Raw genomic sequence first — 23,322 nt, 5'->3', positions numbered from 1 at the left:
AGAAATTGCCCAACAAATTTTAGGATCCATTTTATCCTGTTGCCCATGTGAAAATCAAAAAATTGAGGCTAAAAGAATTTTTTTGTGAAAAAAAAAGTACTTTTTCATTTTTACGGATCAATTTGTGAAGCACCTGGGGGTTTAAAGTGCTCACTATGCATCTAGATAAGTTCCTTGGGGCGCCTAGTTTCCAAAATGGGGTCACTTGTGGGGGAGCTCCAATGTTTAGGCACACGGGGGCTCTCCAAATGCGACATGGTGTCCGCTAAAGATTGGAGCCAATTTTTCATTCAAAAAGTCAAATGGCGCTCCTTCCCTTCCGAGCCCTGCCGTGCTCCCAATCAGTGGTTTACCCCCACATATGAGGTATCAGCGTACTCAGGACAAATTGGACAACAACTTTCGTGGTCAAGTTTCTCCTTTTACCCTTGGGAAAATAACAAAATTGTTGCTAAAAGATCATTTTTGTGACTAAAAAGTTAAATGTTCATTTTTTCCTTCCGTGTTGCTTCTGCTGCTGTGAAGCACCTGAAGGGTTAATAAACTTCTTGAATGTGGTTTTGAGCACCTTGAGGGGTGCAGTTTTTAGAATGGTGTCACTTTTGGGCATTTTCAGCCATATAGAACCCTGAAACTGACTTCAAATGTGAGGTGGTCTCTAAAAAAACGGTTTTGTAAATTTTGTTGTAAAAATGAGAAATCACTGGTCAAATTTTAACCCTTATAACTTCCTAGCAAAAAAAAATTTTGTTTCCAAAATTGTGCTGATGTAAAGTAGACATGTGGGAAATGTTATTTATTAACTATTTTGTGTCACATAACTCTCTGGTTTAACAGAATAAAAATTAAAAATGTGAAAATTGCGAAATTTTCAAAATTTTCGCCAAATTTCCGTTTTTTTTTCACAAATAAACGCAGAAATTATCGACCTAAATTTACCACTAACATGAAGCCCAGTATGTCACGAAAAAACAATCTCAGAATCGCTAGGATCCGTTGAAGCGTTGCTGAGTTATTACCTCATAAAGGGACACTGGTCAGAATTGCAAAAAATGGCCAGGTCATTAAGGTCAAAATAGGCTGGGTCATGAAGGGGTTAATACAAAATTATTTTTTTTAACTTTATCTTTTTTATTATTAATTATTTTTGCAGCCACTGGGTGCCGCCATTTTCCTTTGCAGGAGTGTAAGAGTCCCAGCACCACACTTACACTCTGCAAATACGGCAGCCCTGGGCATAGGAGGCGCTATCATTGTGCTGCTCCCTGCTGTGATCTAGCCACGCTCCCTGGGCTGTCTCCACATCACATCACAGCAGAGGCAGGAGGTCGGCACCATCTTTCTTCAGCCCACATTGTATCCGTGAGCTCCACTGTGACTTGAGAGCCGTGCTGTTATAGGAGGGGCAGCTCGATTTGTCTCCCCTTTCACACTGTCAGCAGCGGCCGTTCCCTGTCCTCTGCTATGCTGCCTGGTGCCCTGGCTCTAATCTCTAGAATTGCTAGAGAGGATGAAGTGCTGCGTCTGATGTCCTCTTATCAGGAGCTGCAGAGGGGGATGGGGGAGGCTCTGTGCTGCTCCGACCCTGCCTCTCACTGTAGCTCCTCATCAGGACATCAGACCATGTATCTATTACTATCCTGTGTGATACAGTCTGCTGAGCCATGTATCTAATCCTCTCCTGTGTGATACTGTCTGCTGAGCCGTGTATCTAATCCTCTCCTGTGTGATACTGTCTGCTGAGCCGTGTATTTAATCCTATCCTGTGTGATACCGTCTGCTGAGCTGTGCATCTAATCCTCTCCTGTGTGATACTGTCTGCTGAGCCGTGTATCTAATCCTCTCGTGTGATACTGTCTGCTGAGCCGTGTATCTAATCCTCTCCTGTGTGATACTGACTGCTGAGCCGTGTATCTAATCCTATCCTGTGTGATACTGACTGCTGAGCCGTGTATCTAATCCTATCCTGTGTGATACTGACTGCTGAGCCGTGTATCTAATCCTCTCCTGTGTGATACTGCTGAGCTGTGTATCTAATCCTCTCCTGTGTGATACTGACTGCTGAGCCGTGTATCTAATCCTATCCTGTGTGATACTGACTGCTGAGCCATGTATCTAATCCTATCCTGTGTGATACTGACTGCTGAGCCGTGTATCTAATCCTCTCTTGTGTGATACTGACTGCTGAGCCGTGTATCTAATCCTATCTGTGTGATACTGACTGCTGAGCCGTGTATCTAATCCTATCCTGTGTGATACGTTCTGAGCCATGTATCTAATCCTCTCTTGTGTGATACAGTCTGTTGAGCCGTGTATCTAATCCTATCCTGTGATACGTTCTGAGCCATGTATCTAATCCTCTCTTGTGTGATAGTCTGTTGAGCCGTGTATCTAATCCTCTCCTGTGATACTGCTGAGCCGTGTATCTAATCCTATCCTGTGTGATACGTTCTGAGCCATGTATCTAATCCTCTCCTGTGTGATACTGCTGAGCTGTGTATCTAATCCTCTCCTGTGTGATACTGACTGCTGAGCCGTGTATCTAATCCTATCCTGTGTGATACTGACTGCTGAGCTGTGTATCTAATCCTATCCTGTGTGATACGTTCTGAGCCATGTATCTAATCCTCTCTTGTGTGATAGTCTGTTGAGCCGTGTATCTAATCCTATCCTATTTGATATGTTCTGAGCCATGTATCTAATCCTCTCTTGTGTGATAGTCTGTTGAGCCGTGTATCTAATCCTCTCCTGTGTGATACTGCTGAGCCGTGTATCTAATCCTATCCTGTGTGATTCGTGCTGAGCCGTGTATCTAATCCTCTCCTGTGTGATACTGCTGAGCTGTGTATCTAATCCTCTCCTGTGTGATACTGACTGCTGAGCCGTGTATCTAATCCTCTCCTGTGTGATACTGACTGCTGAGCCGTGTATCTAATCCTATCCTGTGTGATACTGACTGCTGAGCCGTGTATCTAATCCTATCCTGTGATAGACTGCTGAGCCGTGTATCTAATCCTATCCTGTGTGATACTGACTGCTGAGCCGTGTATCTAATCCTATCCTGTGTGATACTGACTGCTGAGCCGTGTATCTAATCCTCTCTTGTGTGATAGTCTGTTGAGCCGTGTATCTAATCCTCTCGTGTGATACTGACTGCTGAGCCGTGTATCTAATCTTATCCTGTGTGATACTGACTGCTGAGCCGTGTATCTAATCCTAGCCTGTGTTACAGTTTGAGCCGTGTATCTAATCCTATCCTGTGTGATACTGACTGCTGAGCCGTGTATCTAATCCTATCCTGTGATAGACTGCTGAGCCGTGTATCTAATCCTATCCTGTGTGATACTGACTGCTGAGCCGTGTATCTAATCCTATCCTGTGTGATACTGACTGCTGAGCCGTGTATCTAATCCTCTCTTGTGTGATAGTCTGTTGAGCCGTGTATCTAATCCTCTCGTGTGATACTGACTGCTGAGCCGTGTATCTAATCCTAGCCTGTGTTACAGTTTGAGCCGTGTATCTAATCCTATCCTGTGTTACTGTTTGAGCCGTGTATTTAATCCTATCCTATGCACTCCTCTCCCCCCTGCATGTCTTTCCCCATTGCACACACAACTCAATACGTGCGATAACAGGAGCTGCAGGGGTCATGCTGTATTATGGCATTATGTGTGATCTATATGACGGTATTATGTGATCTGTATGGTGGTATTATGCTTGATCAGTATTGTGAGAATTATACGGTGGTATTGTGTGTGATCTATATGCCGGTATTATGTGAGATCTATGTGGCGGCATTGTGAGAAGTATGTGGCAGTATTGTGTGATTTATATGGCAGTATTATGTGAGAACACTGGCAGCATTATGTGTGATCTATATGGCGGTATTATGTGAGAACACTGGCGGTATTATGTGTAATCTATATGGTGGTATTATGTGAGAACTGTATGACCGTACTGTGTGATCTATTTGATAGTATTGTGTGTGATCTATATGGCGGTATTATGTGAGAACACTATGGCAGTATTATCTGCAGAAAGGTGACCCATTCTAGGGTGGTCCTGGCTGAGCACCTGCACACAGATCTGGGGTATTAGAGGGGACAGCATGACCTCCAGTTAGGTGCAGTCAGGGGAGGGCCGGTGAGGCAGCTAAAGAGAGGGGTCTCATTTTTATCGTTACTATATGGCTACATTTCCTTCCCAGCGTCACCCCCGACTGTGCCTGTCGCCTCGCTTTCACACATCACCAGGACAGGATGGAGAAGACAGGAGCTGAGGAGGGGAGTGGGGTCTTTGCATGCAAAGTCTGGGTCAGAGCAGGCCATCAGTCAGCAGAAATGTTTCCTGGATTTCTGTGGAGCAGACGGCCCATCCATGTGCATAAAACACAGTTCTCTATGTACAATCCCTGGCTGCTCCGCGCACCAAACAGGGTGCCCCCATAGACCAGCACACTGCTCTCCTGAAATACTCTGCGCTGCTGTCACCCTGCTCCCTCCACAATATATCTCCCAGAATCCTTGATGCATGCCATCCTCTGTGACTGTCTACTTGTCAGTATAACTCTGCAGTCACCAACAAAATGGCTGCTCACTGGGTTCCTGAATATCATCCTCTCTTATCTCTTAGGCTGCTTTCACACTAGCGTCGTGTGACGCACGTCGCAATGCGTCGTTTTGGAGAAAAAACGCATCCTGCAAAATTGCTTGCAGGATGCGTTTTTTCTCCATAGACTAGCATTAGCGACGCTTTGCAACGGATTGCCACACGTCGCAACCGTCGTGAGACAGATGCGTCGGACCGTCGGCACAAAAAACGTTACATGTAACTCCGCCCCCGCCTCCCCGGACATCACAATGGGGCAGCGGATGCATTGTAAAACTGCATCCGCTGCCCCCGTTGTGTTTTTCTTTCACAGTTTACGTCGGTACGTCGCATGACGCTAGTGTGAAAGTAGCCTTAGCAAGCACCCAGAAGGGGAGGAGACGAGTGACATCACACATGTCAGCAGACTCCGCCCATAATTACTGCAGTGCTGTAATGTGAGCTAGTTGTACACTAGGTTTTTGTGAAATTTCAGCAGCTGCTCCCCCCTAGTGTTTAAAATTGGAAATTCCAAAACTTTTCAAATTATTTTTCATATTTTACTAAATTATAAACAAATGATAATATTTTTTAAGAAAATGTTAACATTAATTCTTTACATTTTTTCAATTGCTGTAAAAAAAAAAAAAAAAAAAAAAATTTTCATGGCACCTTCCCTTTAAAATGTCTCTGGGGTTTCAGTGATGGTTAATGAAGCAGATGTGTGTTCTTCCAGCCTGGCTCATAGCCCTCTAAGCTCATGTCTTGTAGAGTCACAGGGACTAGAAGAAAAAGTCTGTTTATACAGTTCACAATTGGCCATCAACCAGCATCCAGAGGTCAGAGAGAGATGTGAATGCGGCCAACCTGCATTGTTTGAATATGTAATTTATTTGCATAGTTTTTCCTCCTCTGTTTCGGAATGCTAACAGACTGTCTAGCATAGACAATGTATGTAATCAACATATCAGCACACATCATTAAGAAGAAATATTTGTCCTACAAGACGTCAATGCTTCAGACAACCGTTTATGATTCTGGGCCTACTCAATTTGCGTCTGGCATAATTAAGAAGAAGAGCTGTGTCGTCACCTTAGGCAGCTGTCAGCCGAACCATTGCTGGCTCTTCCTCTTCTGACTCCCCCATGCACAGAAACACTCAGATCTCGTGTTCTCTAGGATTATCTCTGCATGGAGCAACAACAGTGGCTGTAGAAATTCCACTGACCTCATCTGTTGAGGGAGATTCGAGAGGTCCCATACACATTAGATTGTTGGGTGACACCCCCAATATAGGTGGGCTTGGCTGACTTTAATGCATAGGTGGACAATCCTTTGTATTACAAGGGGTGAAAATCCCCTCTATTACTTCACAAAATGAGCTAAGGTAGAGATCTGGATTCATAAATTGTTCATCGATGGTTCATTGATGGCTTTAAAGTTATAGAGAAAACGGTGGGAGGGGGATGTTTGTACCTACGTACACGTATAGATGTGGCACATGAGACCAATCTATTCTCCTGCGTCTAAGATGTGGTGCAAACTCCTCTGCCTGCCCTACCTTGTGTGCGGGCCTCGCCTGCCCGTCTTACAGCCTCAGGCACCCGTATTCTACTTTTGTTGTGGATTTTCAGTGTAGAAATTTGCTCTTTACTTGTCTTGTTCCCTGACCATGCCAGAACCCCTGTAACTGCACATTAGATCTCCATGTCTTCTGTGAGCTATCGCCTACCTCCTTCATCACTGCCATCTGTACTAAGACTCTTTTATGTCTTTTCCAGTTTGTTGCCCTTATCGGATCACTTCTTGCCATTTGTTGCATGATCTTTCTTGGTTTTGCCGATGACGTCCTAAATCTACGCTGGCGACATAAGCTGTTGTTGCCCACAGCAGCGTCGCTGCCATTACTGATGGTCTACTTCACCACCTTTGGCAACACTACTATTGTAGTGCCCAAACCCTTCAGGCCGATCCTCGGGCTTCATGTGGACTTGAGTAAGTTTACCTGCATAATTGTGTATGTGATAATTAAAAAACCAATGGCGCATCAGAGCAGCTATGGATTTATCAAAAAAATTGTTGCTTTCCTTGCCCATGTTTTTTGTATCCCTGTAAGGGTATGTGCACATGCTGCGGATTTTGCTGCGGAACCGCAGCGTTTCCGCAGCTGCGGGTCCGCAGCGGTTTCCCATGAGTTTACAGTACAATGTAAACCTATGGGAAACAAAATCCGCAGTGCACATGCTGCGGAAAAAAACGCGCGGAAACGCAGCGGTTTATATTCCACAGCATGTCAATTCTTTGTGCGGATTCCGCTGCGGGTTTACACCTGCTCCAATAGAAAACTGCAGGTGTAAACCCGCAGCGGAAACCGCAATAGAAACCGCGATAAATCCGCAGTAAAAACCGCAGCGGGTTTGCACTGCGGATTTATCAAAAATGCTGCGGAAAATTCCGCAGCGGATTCCGCAGTGTGGGCACATACCCTCACAGTGTCCCTTTTGTTTGCTCAGCCGATATGGATTGACCATGCTATGTAAGGCTACGTTCACATTTGCGTTGTGCGCCGCAGCGTCGGCGCCGCAGCGCACAACGCAAACAAAAACGCGGCAAAACGCATGCACAACGCTGCGTTTTGCGCCGCATGCGTCCTTTTTTTCATTGATTTCGGACGCAGCAAAAATGCAACTTGCTGCGTCCTCTGCGCCCCGACGCGGGCGCCGCAGGGACGCATGCGGCGCCAAACGCAAGTGCACCGCATGTCCATGCGCCCCCATGTTAAATATAGGGGCGCATGATGCATGCGGCGCCGCTGCGGCGCCCGACGCTGCGGCGAGGACCGCAAATGTGAACGTAGCCTAAGAGTGCCCAGTGCGCCCACCTTCCCTTAGAGGGAGCTGCAGACTTTTGCATTGGGAAACACTCTCATAATATCCCTCCAATTAAATGAAAATTGGTATGAGTTAATTTAGTCCTGTCGGTGACTGATGGCAACGCCTGATCGGAAACTTATTGATCAGTGTGAGCAGACTGTGACCGCTGTACATTCCTGGGATATCGGCAGTTCAGTTATGCTGTTCATTGCTCTACAGTTTAGATATTTCTTTTTTCTGAGTAGCTTTCTGTTACATATCTTCTCCCTTTTCTTCGTAGGTGTCTTGTATTATGTATACATGGGCATGCTAGCAGTTTTCTGTACCAATGCCATCAATATCCTGGCTGGCATCAACGGTCTGGAGGCCGGTCAGTCTTTGGTCATTGCTGGTTCCATAATCATCTTTAATATTGCAGAACTGAATGGTGAGTACTGGAGGGTGGTCTATTTTTCGTTTGTTTAGAGCTCCCTACTCCAGAAGACAGGAGGTGAATGGGTCACACATACTTGGGGTTATATCCATTGGAGAGTGTCCTGAAACTCCCATAAATTACAATAGGGCAGCACAGTGGCTTAGTGGTTAGCACAGCAGCCTTGCAGCGCGAGAGTCCTGGGTTCAAATTCCACCAAGGCCAACATCTGCAAGTATGTTCTCCCTGTGTTTGCGTGGGTTTCCTCCCACATTCCAAAGACATACTGATAGGGTACTTAGATTGTGAGCCCCATTGGGGACAGTGATGATAATGTGTGCAAACTGTAAAGCGCTGCGGAATATGTTAGCGCTAGATAAAAAAAAATTAAGAATAGAGCGACACATCCTGGAGCTACACCACAAATAAATCAGAAATCTTCCTAAAACTGATGCACACGTTGTGCCTGCTGCACGGTCTGAACAGTCCTCTACAGGACACAGGTTCTCTTTTGTGCTGAGATTCCTTATCACAGTGATCAAAATAAAAAGTAAATAAAACCCTCCTTTATCACCCCCTTAGTTAGGTAAAAATAATAAAATAAAAAAATGTATTTATTTCCATTTGTCCATTAGGGTTATGGTTGGGGTTATAGTTAGGGTTGGAGTTAGATTTGGGGGGTCTCCACTGTTTCGGTACATTGGGGGTCTCCAAACGCGACATGGTGCCACCATTGATTCCCGCCAATTTTGCGCTCAAAAAGTCAAAGGTGCTCCCTCCCTTCTGAGCCCTGCCATGTGCCCAAACAGTGGCTTTCCCACACATACAGGGTATCGGCGTACTCAGGAGAAGTTGCACAACAAATTTTTGGTCCATTTTCTCTCTTGTGAAAATTAAAAAAAAAATTTGGTTACAAAGTAAATTTTTTGTGAAGAGAAAAAAACAAAAACAAAAAAAAAACAAACATTTTTTTCCTTCCACGTTACTTTAGTTCTCGTGAAGCACCTGAGGGTTAATAATCTTCTTGAATGTGGCTTTGCGCACCTTGAGGAGTGCAGTATTTAGAATGGTGTCACTTTTTTGGGTATTTTCTGTTATATTCACCCCCAAACTCACTTCAAATGTGAGGTGGTCCCTAAAAAAAAAAATGGTTTTATAAATTTTGTTGGAAAAATGAGATCTCTGGTCAACTTTTAACCCTTTTAACGTCCTACCAAAAAAAAATTGTTTCCAAAATTGTGCTGATGTAAAGTAGATATGTGGGAAATGTTATTTATTAACTATTTTGTGTGACACCACTCTCTGATTTAAGGGTCCAAAAATGTAATTTTGAAAATTGCAAAATTTTAATTTTTTTTTCCAAATTTCCGTTTTTTTCATAAATAAACACAAGTTACACTACCGTTTCAAAGTTTAGGGTCACTTCGAAATTTCCTTATTTTTGAAAGAAAAGCACAGTTTTTTTCCAATGAAGCTAACATTAAATGATTCAGAAATATACTCTATACATTGTAATGTGGTAAATGACTAATCTAGCTTCAAACGTCTGGTTTATGCAATATCTTCATAGGTGTATAGAGGCCCATTTCCAACAACCATCACTCAAGTGTTCTTATGGTACTTTGTGTTTGCTAACTGTGTAAGAAGGCTGATGGATGGTTAGAATACCCTTGAAAACCCTTGTGCAAGTATGTTAGCACAGCTGAAAACAGTTTGGCTGATTAGAGAACCTATAAACCTCACATTCCTTTGAGCTAGTTGAGAATCTGGAGCATTACATTTGTTGGTTCCACTAAACTGTCAAAATGGCCAGAAAAAAAGAACTCTCATGTGAAACTCGACAGTCTATTCTTGTTCTTAGAAATGAAGGCTATTCCAGTGAGAAATTGCCAATGAACGGAATATTTGCTACAACGGTGTGTACTACCCCCTTCAGAGGAGAGCACAAACAGGCTCTAACCAGAGTAGAAAGAAGTGGGAGGCCCCGCTGCACAACTGAGCAACAAGACAAGTACATTAGAGTCTGTAGTTTGAGAAATCGACGCCTCACAGGTCCTCAACTGGCAGCTTCATTAAATAGTACACACAAAACGCCAGTGTCAATGTCTACAGTGAAGAGGCGACTCCGGGATGCTGGCCTTCAGGACAGATTGGCAAAGAAAAAGCCATATCTGAGACTGGCTAATAAAAGGAAAAGATTAATATGGGCAAAAGAACACAGACATTGGACAGAGGAAGATTGGAAAAAAGTGTTATGGACAGACGAATCCAAGTTTGAGGTGTTTGGGTCACACAGAAGAACATTTGTGAGACGCAGAACAGCTGAAAAAATGCTGGAAGAGTGCCTGACACCATCTGTCAAGCATGGTGGAGGTAATGTGATGGTCTGTGGTTGCTTTGGTGCTGGTAAAGTGGGAGATTTGTACAAGGTAAAAGGGATTTTAAATAAGGAAGGCTATCGCTCCATTTTGCAACGCCATGCCATAACCTATGGACAGCGCTTGATTGGAGCCAATTTCATCCTACAACAGGTCAGTGACCCAAAGCACACCTCCAAATTATGCAAGAACTATTTAGGGAAGACGCAGGCAGCTGGTATTCTATCTGTAATGGAGTGGCCAGCGCAGTCACCAGATCTCAACCCCATTGAGCTGTTGTGGGAGCAGCTTGACCGTATGGTGCAAAAAGTGCCCATCAAGCCAAACCAACATGTGGGAGTGACTTCTGGAAGCATGGGGTGAAATTTCTCCAGATTACCTCAGCAAATTATCTGCTAGAATGCCAAAGGTCTGCAATGCTGGAATTGCTGCAAAGGGAGCATTCTTTGATGAAAGCAAAGTTTGAAGGAGAAAATTATTATTTCAAATAAAAATCTTTTTTTCAAACCTTGTCAATGTCTGGACTAGATTATAAATTCACTAGATTGTGGCCCGATTCTAACGCATCGGGTATTCTAGAATATGCATGTCCCCGTAGTATATGGACAATGATGATTCCAGAATTCGCGGCAGACTGTGCCCGTCACTGATTGGTAGAGGCAACCTTTATGACATCGTCGCCATGGCAACCATTATGACATCTGCGTCGATACTGTGCCCGTCGCTGATTGGTCGAGGCCCAGGCGGCCTCGACCAATCAGAGACGCGGGATTTCCAGGACAGACAGAAAAACCCTTAGACAATTATATATATAGATTTGGCAACCGATTTGATTAACCCCTTTCTGACCTCGGACAGGATAGTAAGTCCAAGGTCAGATACCCCGCTTTGATGCAGGGCTCCGGCGCTGAGCCCGCATCAAAGCCGGGACATGTCAGCTGTTTTGAACAGCTGACATGTGCCCGCAATAGCGGCGGGTGAAATCGCGATTCACCCGCCGCTATTAACTAGTTAAATGCCGCTGTCAAACGCAGATAGCGGCATTTAACCGGCGCTTCCGGCCAGGCGGCCGGAAATGAGCGCATCGCCGACCCCTGTCACATGATCGGGGATCAGCGATGCTTCTGCAGAGTAACCATAGAGGTCCTTGAGACCTCTATGGTTACTGATCGCCGGTAACTGTGAGCGCCACCCTGCGCTCATAGCACACCTGCATTTCTGCTGCATAGCAGCTATCTAATGATCGCTGCTATGTAGCAGAGCCGATCGCGTTGTGCCAGCTTGCCAATGAAGCATGGCAAAAGTAAAAAAAAAAAAAAAAAAAAAAAGTTTAAATCACCCCCCTTTCCCCCAATCAAAATAAAGCAATAAAAAAAAAAATCAAACCTACACATATTTGGTATCGCCGCGTTCAGAATCGCCCGATCTATCAATAAAAAAAACAAAGCATTAACCTGATAGCTAAACAGCGTAGCGAGAAAAATATTTGAAACGCCAAAATTACTTTTTTTGGTCGCCACGACATTGCATTAAAATGCAATACTGTAATGGGCGTTCAAAAGAACGTATCTGCACTGAAATGGTATCATTAAAAACGTCAGCTCAGCACGCAAAAAATAAGCCTTCAACTGACCCCAGATCATGAAAAATGGAGATCCTACAAGTATCGGAAAATAGCGCAATTTTTTTTTTTTTTTTTTTTTTTTTTTTTTTTAGCAAAGTTTGGAATTTTTTTTCACCACTTAGATAAAAAATAACCTAGCCAGGTTAGGTGTCTATGAACTCGTATTGACCTGGAGAATCATAATGGCAGGTCAGTTTTAGCATTTAGTGAACCTAGCAAAAAAGCCAAACAAAAAACAAGTGTGGGACTGCACTTTTTTTTCAATTTCACCGCACTTGGAATTTTTTTCCCATTTCCTAGTACACGACATGGTAAAACCAATGATGTCGTTCAAAAGTACAACTCGTCACGCAAAAAATAAGCCCTCACATGGCCATATTAACGGAAAAATAAAAAAGTTATGGCTCTGGGAAGGAGGGGAGCGAAAAACGAACACGGAAAAATGGAAAATCCCAAGGTCATGAAGGGGTTAATAAAAGTAAGAGTTTTCATGGAAAGCACAAAATTGTCTGGGTGACCCTAATCTTTGGAACCGTAGTGAATATCGAAGAAATTTTGCCACTAACATGAAGTATAATATGTCACGAAAAAATAATCTCAGAATCGGTGGGATACGTTGAAGCGTTCCAGAGCTATAACTTCATAAAGTGACAGTGGTCAGAATTGTAAAAATTGGCCCGGTCATGAAGTACCAAATTGGCTCTGTCACTAAGGGGTTAAATGCCATTGTCAGGCATGATAGCGGCATTTAGACGTGTGCCTGTCCTTCCTGTTGGCCATGAGTCCTTGGCACAATGCCACAGCAGGGTCCGGATTGGTAGCCATGTCGGCCAAGGGATCACTGAAGGCCTCCATACCCCCATGTCTGCCATGTTAGTACACCCATATACAGGTATCCTGGCTCTCTGAAGATAAACATTCACCATTATCATCATGCTTGTATAGATTTATCATTCACTTTTATTGCTGCAAATGGTTGCGCCTCGTGATTGGTGGGTGCCTTTTAGATTTTCTACTTTTAATTATCTAAAGTTAAAACAATAACCTAATGTAGCGTCAATCTTTTGTTACATCTTTTGTAAAACGAAGTTGAAGCTTCATAAGCCTAATATACATGTTACAGAAGAGGGCTCAGACTGGTTACAATATAAAAAGTTTTGGCACAGTGGAAATCACTGGGCAGAGCGGTGTCCTGCCCTATCTAGTGATTGGCAGAGCTGGCATTTCTCATAGATCGACAAACCGGCAGGGCCGGGTAACATTGGACCGGCAGGAGCTATGGCTGATTGGTGAGATTGTTACTACTTTTATTTATTTGTATACCATTCAGACCACTTTACTAATATTTATCCCCTGGATCACAACATATAACGTGCCATTGCATCTGGTCGGGTCCCTGTCTGTGATTCAGGCTCAGGAGATTGACCTCCTACAGCAGCTGAGCTCCTCCCGCTGCTGTTAACCACTTAAATGCTGCTGTCAGTCTCTTAAATCATAGTAGCATTTAAAGCACACTAATCGGAGGCTTTTCAGTTCTTGCGCCAATCACCCCATGACACAACAGTGGGGTGCTGATGTCTGCCACCGCTCCCAGGCAGAAAGAAACATAAAGGAGTGATGGAAGGAGAACAGAGGCATATAGAAATGGTAAATAATCGTAAACTTACTTTGTCTCACTGCCTGTTGTTATTTCTTATTTTTAACATGAGCATAAGCCTTCAAAGGGGGAAACGTTTTCCCAGGTTTCTGAGCTTTTTCGTGTCATGCCATTTTTCTGCTGTCTCCTGTTTTTATATTTCGGTGCTTGTTACTTCCCAGCGTGTTCACTTCACTTTCTGCTTTCCAGGTGACTGCCGTGATGACCATCTCTTCTCCCTCTACCTTATTATCCCTTTCTTTTTCACCACATTGGGATTGCTGTACCATAACTGGTAAGAGCGGTTTTCTCCATAACTTGCACTAAGCATTTTAAGAAAATATGAAGTCTGATTATGATTGATGAATATGATTTATGGGTTTAGGCTGTGTTCCCACAATGAGTTTTTGACTCTGCATATTTTTGTTGCACAAAAAACTCTGACTCTTACAGTTTTAGGAAAGTGATGCACTATATCTATGAATTTTTTTGTATCTTCTGTATCTATTCATGTATTTATTCATGCATTACTAATGGACGTTTTGTAAATTAAATAAAGCATTACTATTTTTAAACCTATATACTCCTCTTTCTCTTTGCATAGTATAATTATGGAGTGGGTTGCTTTTGCCTTTGGCTTCGGGTTTCTTTCCACTACTTAGTGCAAAAATTCCCTTCTCTTTCAAGAATGTATTCTGGTTTTGTTACAATAGTTTTAGGAAAGTGGATGGAATTTATAGACGTCTCCTGCCCACTGTGTTTTTTAGTTTCACAGCATAAACTCACCTGTGTTGCGTATTTCAAATCGGCAAGATTTTAATTTTTCTTGTGGGTACACTGAGTTTTATGTGTGGATTTTCTCTATAGAATTTCATTAGATGCAGAAAATCTCGCAGGAGCAAGGAAGATCCCAGGGACCTTTTCCCTCCATTGCAAGGGGGATCCCAGGGATCTTCCCCCTCCGTTGGTTGCAAGGGGGGATCAAAGGGACCTTCCCCCTCCGTTGGTTGCAAGGGGGATCCCAGTGACCTTTCCCCTCTGGTTGCAAGGGGGGATCAAAGGGACCTTCCCCCTCCGTTGGTTGCAAGGGGAGATCCCAGGGACCTTTCCCCTCCATTGCAAGGGGGATCCCAGGGATCTTCCCCCTCCGTTGGTTGCAAGGGGGGGATCAAAGGGACCTTCCCCCTCCGTTGGTTGCAAGGGGGATCCCAGTGACCTTTCCCCTCTGGTTGCAAGGGGGGATCAAAGGGACCTTCTCCCTCCGTTGGTTGCAAGGGGAGATCCCAGGGACCTTTCCCCTCCATTGCAAGGGGGGGATCCCAAGGATCTTCCCCCTCTGTCGGTTGCAATGGGGGATCCCAGGGACCTTTTCCCTCTGTTGGTTGCAAGGGAGATCCCAGGTACCTTTCCCCTCTGTTGGTTGCAAGGGGGACCCGAGGGACCTTTCCCCTCTGTTGGTTGCAAGGGGGATCCCAGGGACCTTCCCCCTCTGTTGGTTGCAAGGGGGGATCCCAGGAACCTTCCCCCTCTGTTGGTTGCAAGGGGGGATCCCAGGAACCTTCCCCCTCTGTTGGTTGCAAGGGGGGATCCCAGGGACCTTTCCCCTCTGTTGGTTGCAATGGGAATCCCAGGGACCTTCCCCCTCTGTTGGTTGCAAGGGGGGATCCCAGGGACCTTCCCCATCTGTTGGTTGCAAGGGGGATCCCAGGGACCTTTCCCCTCTGTTGGTTGCAAGGGGGGATCCCTGGGACCTTCCCACCCCGTTGATTGCAAGGGGGATCGCTGGGACCTTCCCCCTCTATTATCACATTATCATTTATTAGCTGGAAGGGTGCTAAGGAGAAATAAGTAAATGATTCTACTTTACTTGACCTGGAATTTCACCCCAAGTTTTGTGCAGAATGGCTTTTCCATTAATTCTGTAGCATGCTACGCAGCTCTCACCATAACAAGGTAACCAAAGCCAGACAGAGCATTAGTAGGCTGCGTACATACATGTGTTATGTCCTGTATTAATAGTCACCATTTTGATGCATTTAAAAGAGGCGGAAAGGGGTTAAAAATGATATTCTCCTCTTACCCAGTCCTCACAGTTCTGGTCATCGCTTCCCAGACCTTTGTTCTTCATCTTCACAGTTCCCATCCAGTCGTTGTCTCCTCTGGTGCTGACTAGACCTCGGGATGTCCTGTCCTGCATCACCCTATGATGTTTTATTTGGTGAGGAATAGTCAACACCAGATGTGCCAAAGACTGGACAGGAAGCTGTGAGGGCAGGGGAGAGCTGAATATAAGTAATAATATTTTTAAAACCATGCATTTATTATGCTCTGGGTGTGGAGAGACCTCAGACAAAATACCAAGGAATATTCAATTCTAATGGAATTTCCCGGACGAAATGTAGAATGTTAGAGTTGCAAGGGATCCCCAGGGTGATCATGTTCAACCCCCTGCTCAATGCAGGATTCAGTAAATCCTCTCAGAAAGGATTGGTCATCAATGTCTGATTGGCCAGGTTCTGGCACTCAGCTGTTACCGGCGGTGGCCACCGTCCTGAAGTGCTTACTTGCGGAACTTGGCCGTCTACATGTGGTGGCCACCTCGGGGTACTCACCTTGGTGATGTGAGATCAGTTTGGATCCAGCCACTGCCTTGAAGAGGCTGACATTGCTGTCATCAGTGCCATAGACACATAGTGGAGCAACATGGCGCCTGCACAACCAGCCGCTCCGTTTATCTCACTCTTGACCTAGTTTTAAATCCGGAGGAGGACGGCGTACATGTTGCCCTCAGTGGACCCACCAAGGTTTTCCAAGGCTGAGTCACTCTTAAGAAAGCATAGGCTGTCTTTTTCCTGAAGTGGCATTCACTGGTTGTCCTGCCAAAGTGTTGTGCTGCAACTCCACCATATTCTTAAAACTATAGAGAGCGGGCGACTTCCAAACGAAGCTGCTCGAAAAAGGAATGTTACTACTTTATAACCACTTAAACGGACTCGTCAACACATTCAACCTATTAGTATGGACATAGAGGTTATAGACTGCTGAGGAGAGTGATACCTGTGTGCCTCATATCACTTGCCTTGTTGTTGAGAAATCATCACTTTATATAAATTACTTCTTCCAGGTTCTGGGGAGGACGCTGCTGAGAAGATAACTCTGCCCCCGGTTATTATTGTACATGAAGGGGGAGTTACCAGTGTGAGATAAGTGACTAACACAGAGCAGGAGAAAGTAACCTTGTCTTCTTACAAACACATTTTTTGCAGCTCTCACAGCACTGCTGTATCACAACAATATTATAGCCCTGTCTGCCTGGAAACTGGAGCTGAGAGGAAGCTGCAGATGTATCCGGTATAATCACACACAGCTCTGCTGTACTGCAGCAATATTACCGCCCTGTCTGCCTGGAAGCTGCAGATGTGTCCGGTATAATCACACATAGCTCTGCTGTACTGCAGCAATATTACCGCCCTGCCTGACTGGAAGCTGCAGATGTGTCCGGTATAATCACACACAGCTCTGCTGTACTGCAGCAATATTACTGCCCTGCCTGACTGGAAGCTGGAGATGTGTCCGGTATAATCACACACAGCTCTGCTGTAAGGGTATGTGCACACGATGCAGATTTAGTGCAGAATTGGTGCAGAACTGCAGCAGATTTTTCTGCTGCAGAACTGCACTGTGATTTACAGTACAATTTAAATCAATGTGGAAAAAAAAAAAGCTGTGCACATGGTGCAGAAAACTCTGCGCAGAAACGCTGCTGATTTCAAAGAAGTGCATGTCACTTCTTTTGTGCGTTTCTGCAGCGTTTCTGCACCCCTACATTAACAGAAATCTGCAGTGGTAAAATCTGCACAAAAAACGCATAAAAAACGCACTAAAAACGCACCTGCGGATTCTGCCAGGAGATGCAGATTTAGTGCAGAAAATTCTGCACCACATTTCCTACGTGTGCACATAGCCTATTGCAGCAATATTACCACCCTGCCTGACTGGAAGCTGCAGATGTGTCCGGTATAATCACACACAGCTCTGCTGTACTGCAGCAATATTACCGCCCTGCCTGACTGGAAGCTGGAGATGTGTCTGGTATAATCACACACAGCTCTGCTGTACTGCAGCAATATTACCGCCCTGCCTGACTGGAAGCTGCAGATGTGTCCGGTATAATCACACACAGCTCTGCTGTACTGCAGCAATATTACTGCCCTGCCTGACTGGAAGCTGGAGATGTGTCCGGTATAATCACACACAGCTCTGCTGTAAGGGTATGTGCACACGATGCAGATTTAGTGCAGAATTGGTGCAGAACTGCACTGTGATTTACAGTACAATGTAAATCAATGTGAAAAAAAAAAGCTGTGCACATGGTGCAGAAAAATCTGCGCAGAAACGCTGCTGATTTCAAAGAAGTGCATGTCACTACTTTTGTGCGTTTCTGCAGCGTTTCTGCACCCCTACATTAATAGAAATCTGCAGTGGTAAAATCTGCACAACAACTGCACAAAAAACGCATAAAAAACGCACTAAAAACGCACCTGCGGATTCTGCCAGGAGATGCAGATTTAGTGCAGAAAATTCTGCACCACATTTCCTACGTGTGCACATAGCCTATTGCAGCAATATTACCACCCTGCCTGACTGGAAGCTGCAGATGTGTCCGGTATAATCACACACAGCTCTGCTGTACTGCAGCAATATTACCGCCCTGCCTGACTGGAAGCTGGAGATGTGTCTGGTATAATCACACACAGCTCTGCTGTAATGCAGCAATATTACCGCCCTGCCTGACTGGAAGCTGCAGATGTGTCCGGTATAATCACACAGCTCTGCTGTACTGCAGCAATATTACCGCCCTGCCTGACTGGAAGCTGGAGATGTGTCCGGTATAATCACACACAGCTCTGCTGTACTGCAGCAATATTACCGCCCTGCCTGAGTGGAAGCTGCAGATGTGTCCGGTATAATCACACACAGCTCTGCTGTACTGCAGCAATATTACTGCCCTGCCTGACTGGAAGCTGGAGATGTGTCTGGTATAATCACACACAGCTCTGCTGTAATGCAGCAATATTACCGCCCTGCCTGACTGGAAGCTGCAGATGTGTCCGGTATAATCACACACAGCTCTGCTGTACTGCAGCAATATTACCGCCCTGCCTGAGTGGAAGCTGCAGATGTGTCCGGTATAATCACACACAGCTCTGCTGTACTGCAGCAATATTACCGCCCTGCCTGACTGGAAGCTGCAGATGTGTCCGGTATAATCACACACAGCTCTGCAGTAAGATCAGGAGAGCGGCCATCACACTGGTAACCATTACACATCACACTGGTAACTCCCCCTTCATGTACTATAATCTCTGGAGGCAGAGTTATCTCCCGGGCACCATCTGCCCCGGAGCCTGGAAGAGGTCACTTGTATAAAGTGATAAAAGAGGATTTCTCAGCAACAACACATCTGACATGAGACACAGGGAGGACTGTTCTCCGCAGTCTATAACCTGTATGCCCATAATAATAGGGAATCTGTCACATCTGACTTATAAGGGTATGCTCCCATGGTCAGTAAACGCTGCGGGTTGGACACTACGTACTTGTGTAGCGCCCAGATGTTACAGCATAGTGGATGGGATTTCAGGAAATCCCATGCCCACTATATGTCCACAGACACCCGCGGCTTCCCTGTGGAGACGGACATGCGACACATCTCTCCAGACCACAGCATGTCTATTTATCTTGCAGAGACGCTCAGCCTCTGCAAGATACATATCACCCATACAATGTATTGGACACACTGATTCCGCACGGTTCAATGAACACCGAGGAATTGCCTGCATTCAAAAGCCGCCAGCGCTTTAGACGGAGCGGGCATGTATTGCGTCCAAAGTGCTGCCGATTACTGACCGTGGGGATGTAGCCTTAGTGTTTCCGAAGCCTGATATTTGGTGTACATGTCTCTGGAGTGTTTTGCCTTTATGGATGTTTGTGTCCTCTTTCCCCAGGTATCCTTCCCGAGTCTTTGTTGGTGACACATTTTGTTACTTTGCTGGGATGACTTTTGCTGTGGTTGGAATCATCGGACACTTCAGTAAAACGATGCTGCTGTTCTTCATTCCTCAAGTACTGAACTTCTTGTATTCATTGCCACAGTTACTGCACATCATTCCTTGTCCACGTCATCGCCTGCCGAGGTAACGCTTCATCCCTGGTGCACTCATAGGGCTTGTCTTATTATAGTTAACCCCATATCATTTTGGGAGGCACAGCTGTTTTTCTCCTTTGATGTCCATGTGCACTGACAGGAGTGGTTGTGATGGCATATCGTCTTTGAGGCCGGGTTCACATGAGTGAATTTGATGGTCCAGATGAGGACTGCAATGCCCAAACTGACAGGGGGTCTCTATGTTTGGCTATGAGACTGAGTTTGGGTCCAGGCGTTGCAGTCCAGTTATGGACACTAATACTCTCGTGTGACCCTGGCCTCAGTCTTACTGGTGTCATGATCTCCATTTTTACACCAGTGATGAATGATAAACATATCTATTATGATCCGCTATGAATAGTTAAGATCATATCAGGTTTTTTCTCCATTGACTTATAATGGGCCAGTCGGTATCTGTCAGCTATACTACTCTCACCATAGAGAAGAAGTAATACATGTGTGCAGAGAGCCGAGGTCCTGTACCCATCATATGGACTGTAAGCAAACTGTATACCCAAGCTGTATACCTTGTTACACCCAGCTATGAGATACAAGTGGTGACCCGCACAGAGGAGCATCCCCTTATACAGCATATGCCACCATTGTTCCCTGTATGTTTCTTCAGGTTTGACCACAGCACAGGAAACCTGAATATGAGCTACTCCAAATTCAAGATAAAACATCTGTCAGTAACAGGATCTCTTGTTATAAAGGTAACTACAGCTGTGCATTCATCGGCACCATGCCGTGGCGCTCTGCCAGTAATCTGATTTCTGTCCTCTCTCCCTCCCATCATTATGGTTAGGTTGCAGAGGCTCTTCGTGTTGTGGACACCAGACGACATCAGGGTGATGAAGAATTCATGGAGATCAGTAATTTGACCCTCATTAACTTTGTGCTGAAGATCATTGGGCCAACGAAAGAGAAATATCTGACCATGCTGTTACTTCTGATCCAGGTGAGCAGGGTTCGCGTCTGATTGTGTTACTCCCAATACACTACATGGATGCCCCCTTAGGGTACAGTCAGATGGTCACATCGCCGTCGGCTCTCCTGACCTGAGCGCTGCATAGAAATATATGCTGTCACACTACAGTCAGGAGATCTGCTGGCTAGTCCGAGGATTGCGATGCGATCCCTTGGCGAGTAATACGGCCGTCTGTCTGCGACCTTACATTAATAACACTACCAGCTGTGATTCCTGTGGTCCGCATTCAGGAATTGCACAGAAGCTGACACAGGAGCACCTCTGTTGTATTGTCACATGCAAGCCTGCACAAGGGAATAGTAACTAGTGATGAGTGAGTGGTGGGTGGGTGAAGGGCTTTACACTGATAGTCAGACGTTCACTTCTACATCACTAAAAAATATTTTCAAAGTAGAGTGCTGGTGTGCAATATAAATGTGTTACTATTAGTGATGAGCCAGTATACTCATTACTCGAGATATCCCGAGCACACTCCAGTGGTCTCTGAGTATTTGTGACTGCTCGGAGATTTAGTTTGTCAACAGCAGCTGCATGATTTGTGGCTGCTAGCCAGCCTGAGTACATGTGGGGGTGGCCTGTTTGTTAGGGAATCCCCACTTGTATTCAGGCTGTCTAGCAGCCGCAAATCGTGCAGCTACGTTGACATAAACTAAATCTCCGAGCACGCCGAAATACTCGGAGACCACTTGAGCGTGCTCGGGATACCTTGAGTAACGAGTATACTGGCTCATCACTAATAGTAACACATTTATATTGCACACCCAGCACTCTACTTTGAAAATATTTTTTTTAAGCGATGTAGAAGTGAATGTCTGACTGTCGGTGTAAACCCCTTCACCCACCCCTAGACCTTCCTGGCCAGGGCAACTTTTACAATTCTGACCAGTGTCTCTTTACGAGGTAATAACTCTGGAACACTTCAACGGATCCCGCTGATTCTGAAATTTTGTTTTTTTGTGACACATTGCAGTTTGTTACTGGTAAAGACAATATTTTTTCCGTTTACTTGTGAAAATATTGGAAATTTGGCAAAAATATTGAAAATTTAGCGATTTTCAAACTTCTAATTTTTATGCCCTTAAACCACACAAACTAGTTAATAAATAACATGTCCTACACAATTTTTTAAACATAATTTTCTTTTGTTAGGTAGTTAGAAGTGTTAAAAGTTGATCGTCATTTTCTTTTTTCCAAAAAAATTTACAAAATGTTTTATTTTTTTAAGGACCCAAAAGTGACACCATTACAAAATCTGCTCCCCTCAAAGTACTCAAAACCACATTCAATAAGTGTATTAACCCTTCAGGTGCTTCACGGGAATTAAAGCAATGTGGAAGGAAAGAATGAACATTTTACTTTTTCCCACAAAAATGTTACTTTAGCCCCAGTTTTTGCAGGGTAACAGGAAACAATGCACCATACACTTTGTTGTGCAATTTCTCCTGATTACGCTGTTTGGGCACATGGAAGGGAAGGAGCGCCATTTGACTTTTGGAGTGCAAAATTGGCTGGAATTGATAGCTGACACAATGTCGCTTTTGTTGAGCCCCTACTGTGCCTAAACATTGGAAAACCCCCACAAGTGACCCCATTTTGGAAACTACACCCATCAAGGAATTAGCTTGAGGCATGGTTATAGCATTGATTGTAATTATGTTGGTTTTGTGCAGAGTACATCAGATTATAAAAGTGTGTGTTAACAGGTTAAACCCACATTTTACGAATTTGTGAACATGTGGTGCTCCTTGAAGCAATCCTTAATGCAAAGGCCAGGTTTCTCAGGACAGGTTTCCCAATGGTAAATTGTGTGCCTTTGGATTCCCCTCTTGGAGCATACTCTGCACCTTTTCTGTGATATTCCCTTCCTTGCAGCTTGGGGAACCTCTCGGACTATACGGACACCATCAGTTTCAGGTCAGGTCAACATTTTCCCAAAGCACCGGGACCCTCGCCGGCCTGAGTGCCAAATATTACGGCCATGATGACTACATCCTGAAACTGAAGGATGGTCCCTGTATTGCCTGCAGATCAGAACAGCACAAAAGTATAGTACAGTGCCATCTGTACCATACTATAGTTTTTCACATGGCACTGTATAGTTGGAGGACCTGATCTGAGAGATCCACACCCCCATGTGCCGATTGTAATTCAAGACACAATCTGGCTTTGGGACTTGTGTTGTGGTACCTCCGACAGAGACAAGGGAGCTGTTGTCACGGTGTATGGTGGTCAAGAAGAGGACATCCCTTTTGTCCTTATACTTGACCACCAGCATGTTGTCGCTGCATTGGGCTCTGCTTTCACCTTTTCTCAGCATTTGCCCAATTAGCGGCTTAGGGAGGCCTCTCTGATTTCTTCTCACATTGCCACATGCAACTGTACCTCTGACAGAGAGGGTCTTTGAAGAGTGGGATTCTGGTGTATCTATGTAGAGGTGATAGCCCTTATCCAGCAGTGGGTGCAGCAATTCCCACACAACTTACTAACTCTCCCCCAGGACAGCGGGGCATTCAAGGGAGTTAATCTGGGTGTCCTTCCCTTCGTAGGCCCTAAATCTGTGGGTGTACCCTGAGCTACTCTCGCTCAGTTTGTATTATTCCGTATCTGGCCCTCTTA

General features: G+C 44.9%; 1 protein-coding gene across 1 annotated transcript in view; it reads left to right on the top strand.

The window, feature by feature from the left end:
• DPAGT1 (dolichyl-phosphate N-acetylglucosaminephosphotransferase 1) overlaps positions 1-23,322 on the top strand; it is a 62,350-nt gene that overhangs the window by 21,393 nt on the left and 17,635 nt on the right. Inside the window, exons 3-8 of the mRNA XM_077250597.1 lie at positions 6,369-6,582; positions 7,741-7,887; positions 13,721-13,805; positions 19,519-19,707; positions 20,344-20,431; positions 20,524-20,676. Coding sequence (XP_077106712.1) covers positions 6,369-6,582; positions 7,741-7,887; positions 13,721-13,805; positions 19,519-19,707; positions 20,344-20,431; positions 20,524-20,676 — 876 coding nt within the window. The remainder of the gene's footprint in view (positions 1-6,368; positions 6,583-7,740; positions 7,888-13,720; positions 13,806-19,518; positions 19,708-20,343; positions 20,432-20,523; positions 20,677-23,322) is intronic.

This window comes from Ranitomeya variabilis, chromosome 4 (assembly GCF_051348905.1).
Source record: "Ranitomeya variabilis isolate aRanVar5 chromosome 4, aRanVar5.hap1, whole genome shotgun sequence".
NCBI lineage: Eukaryota > Metazoa > Chordata > Amphibia > Anura > Dendrobatidae > Ranitomeya > Ranitomeya variabilis.
This window is presented reverse-complemented; position numbering and strand designations above follow the sequence as displayed.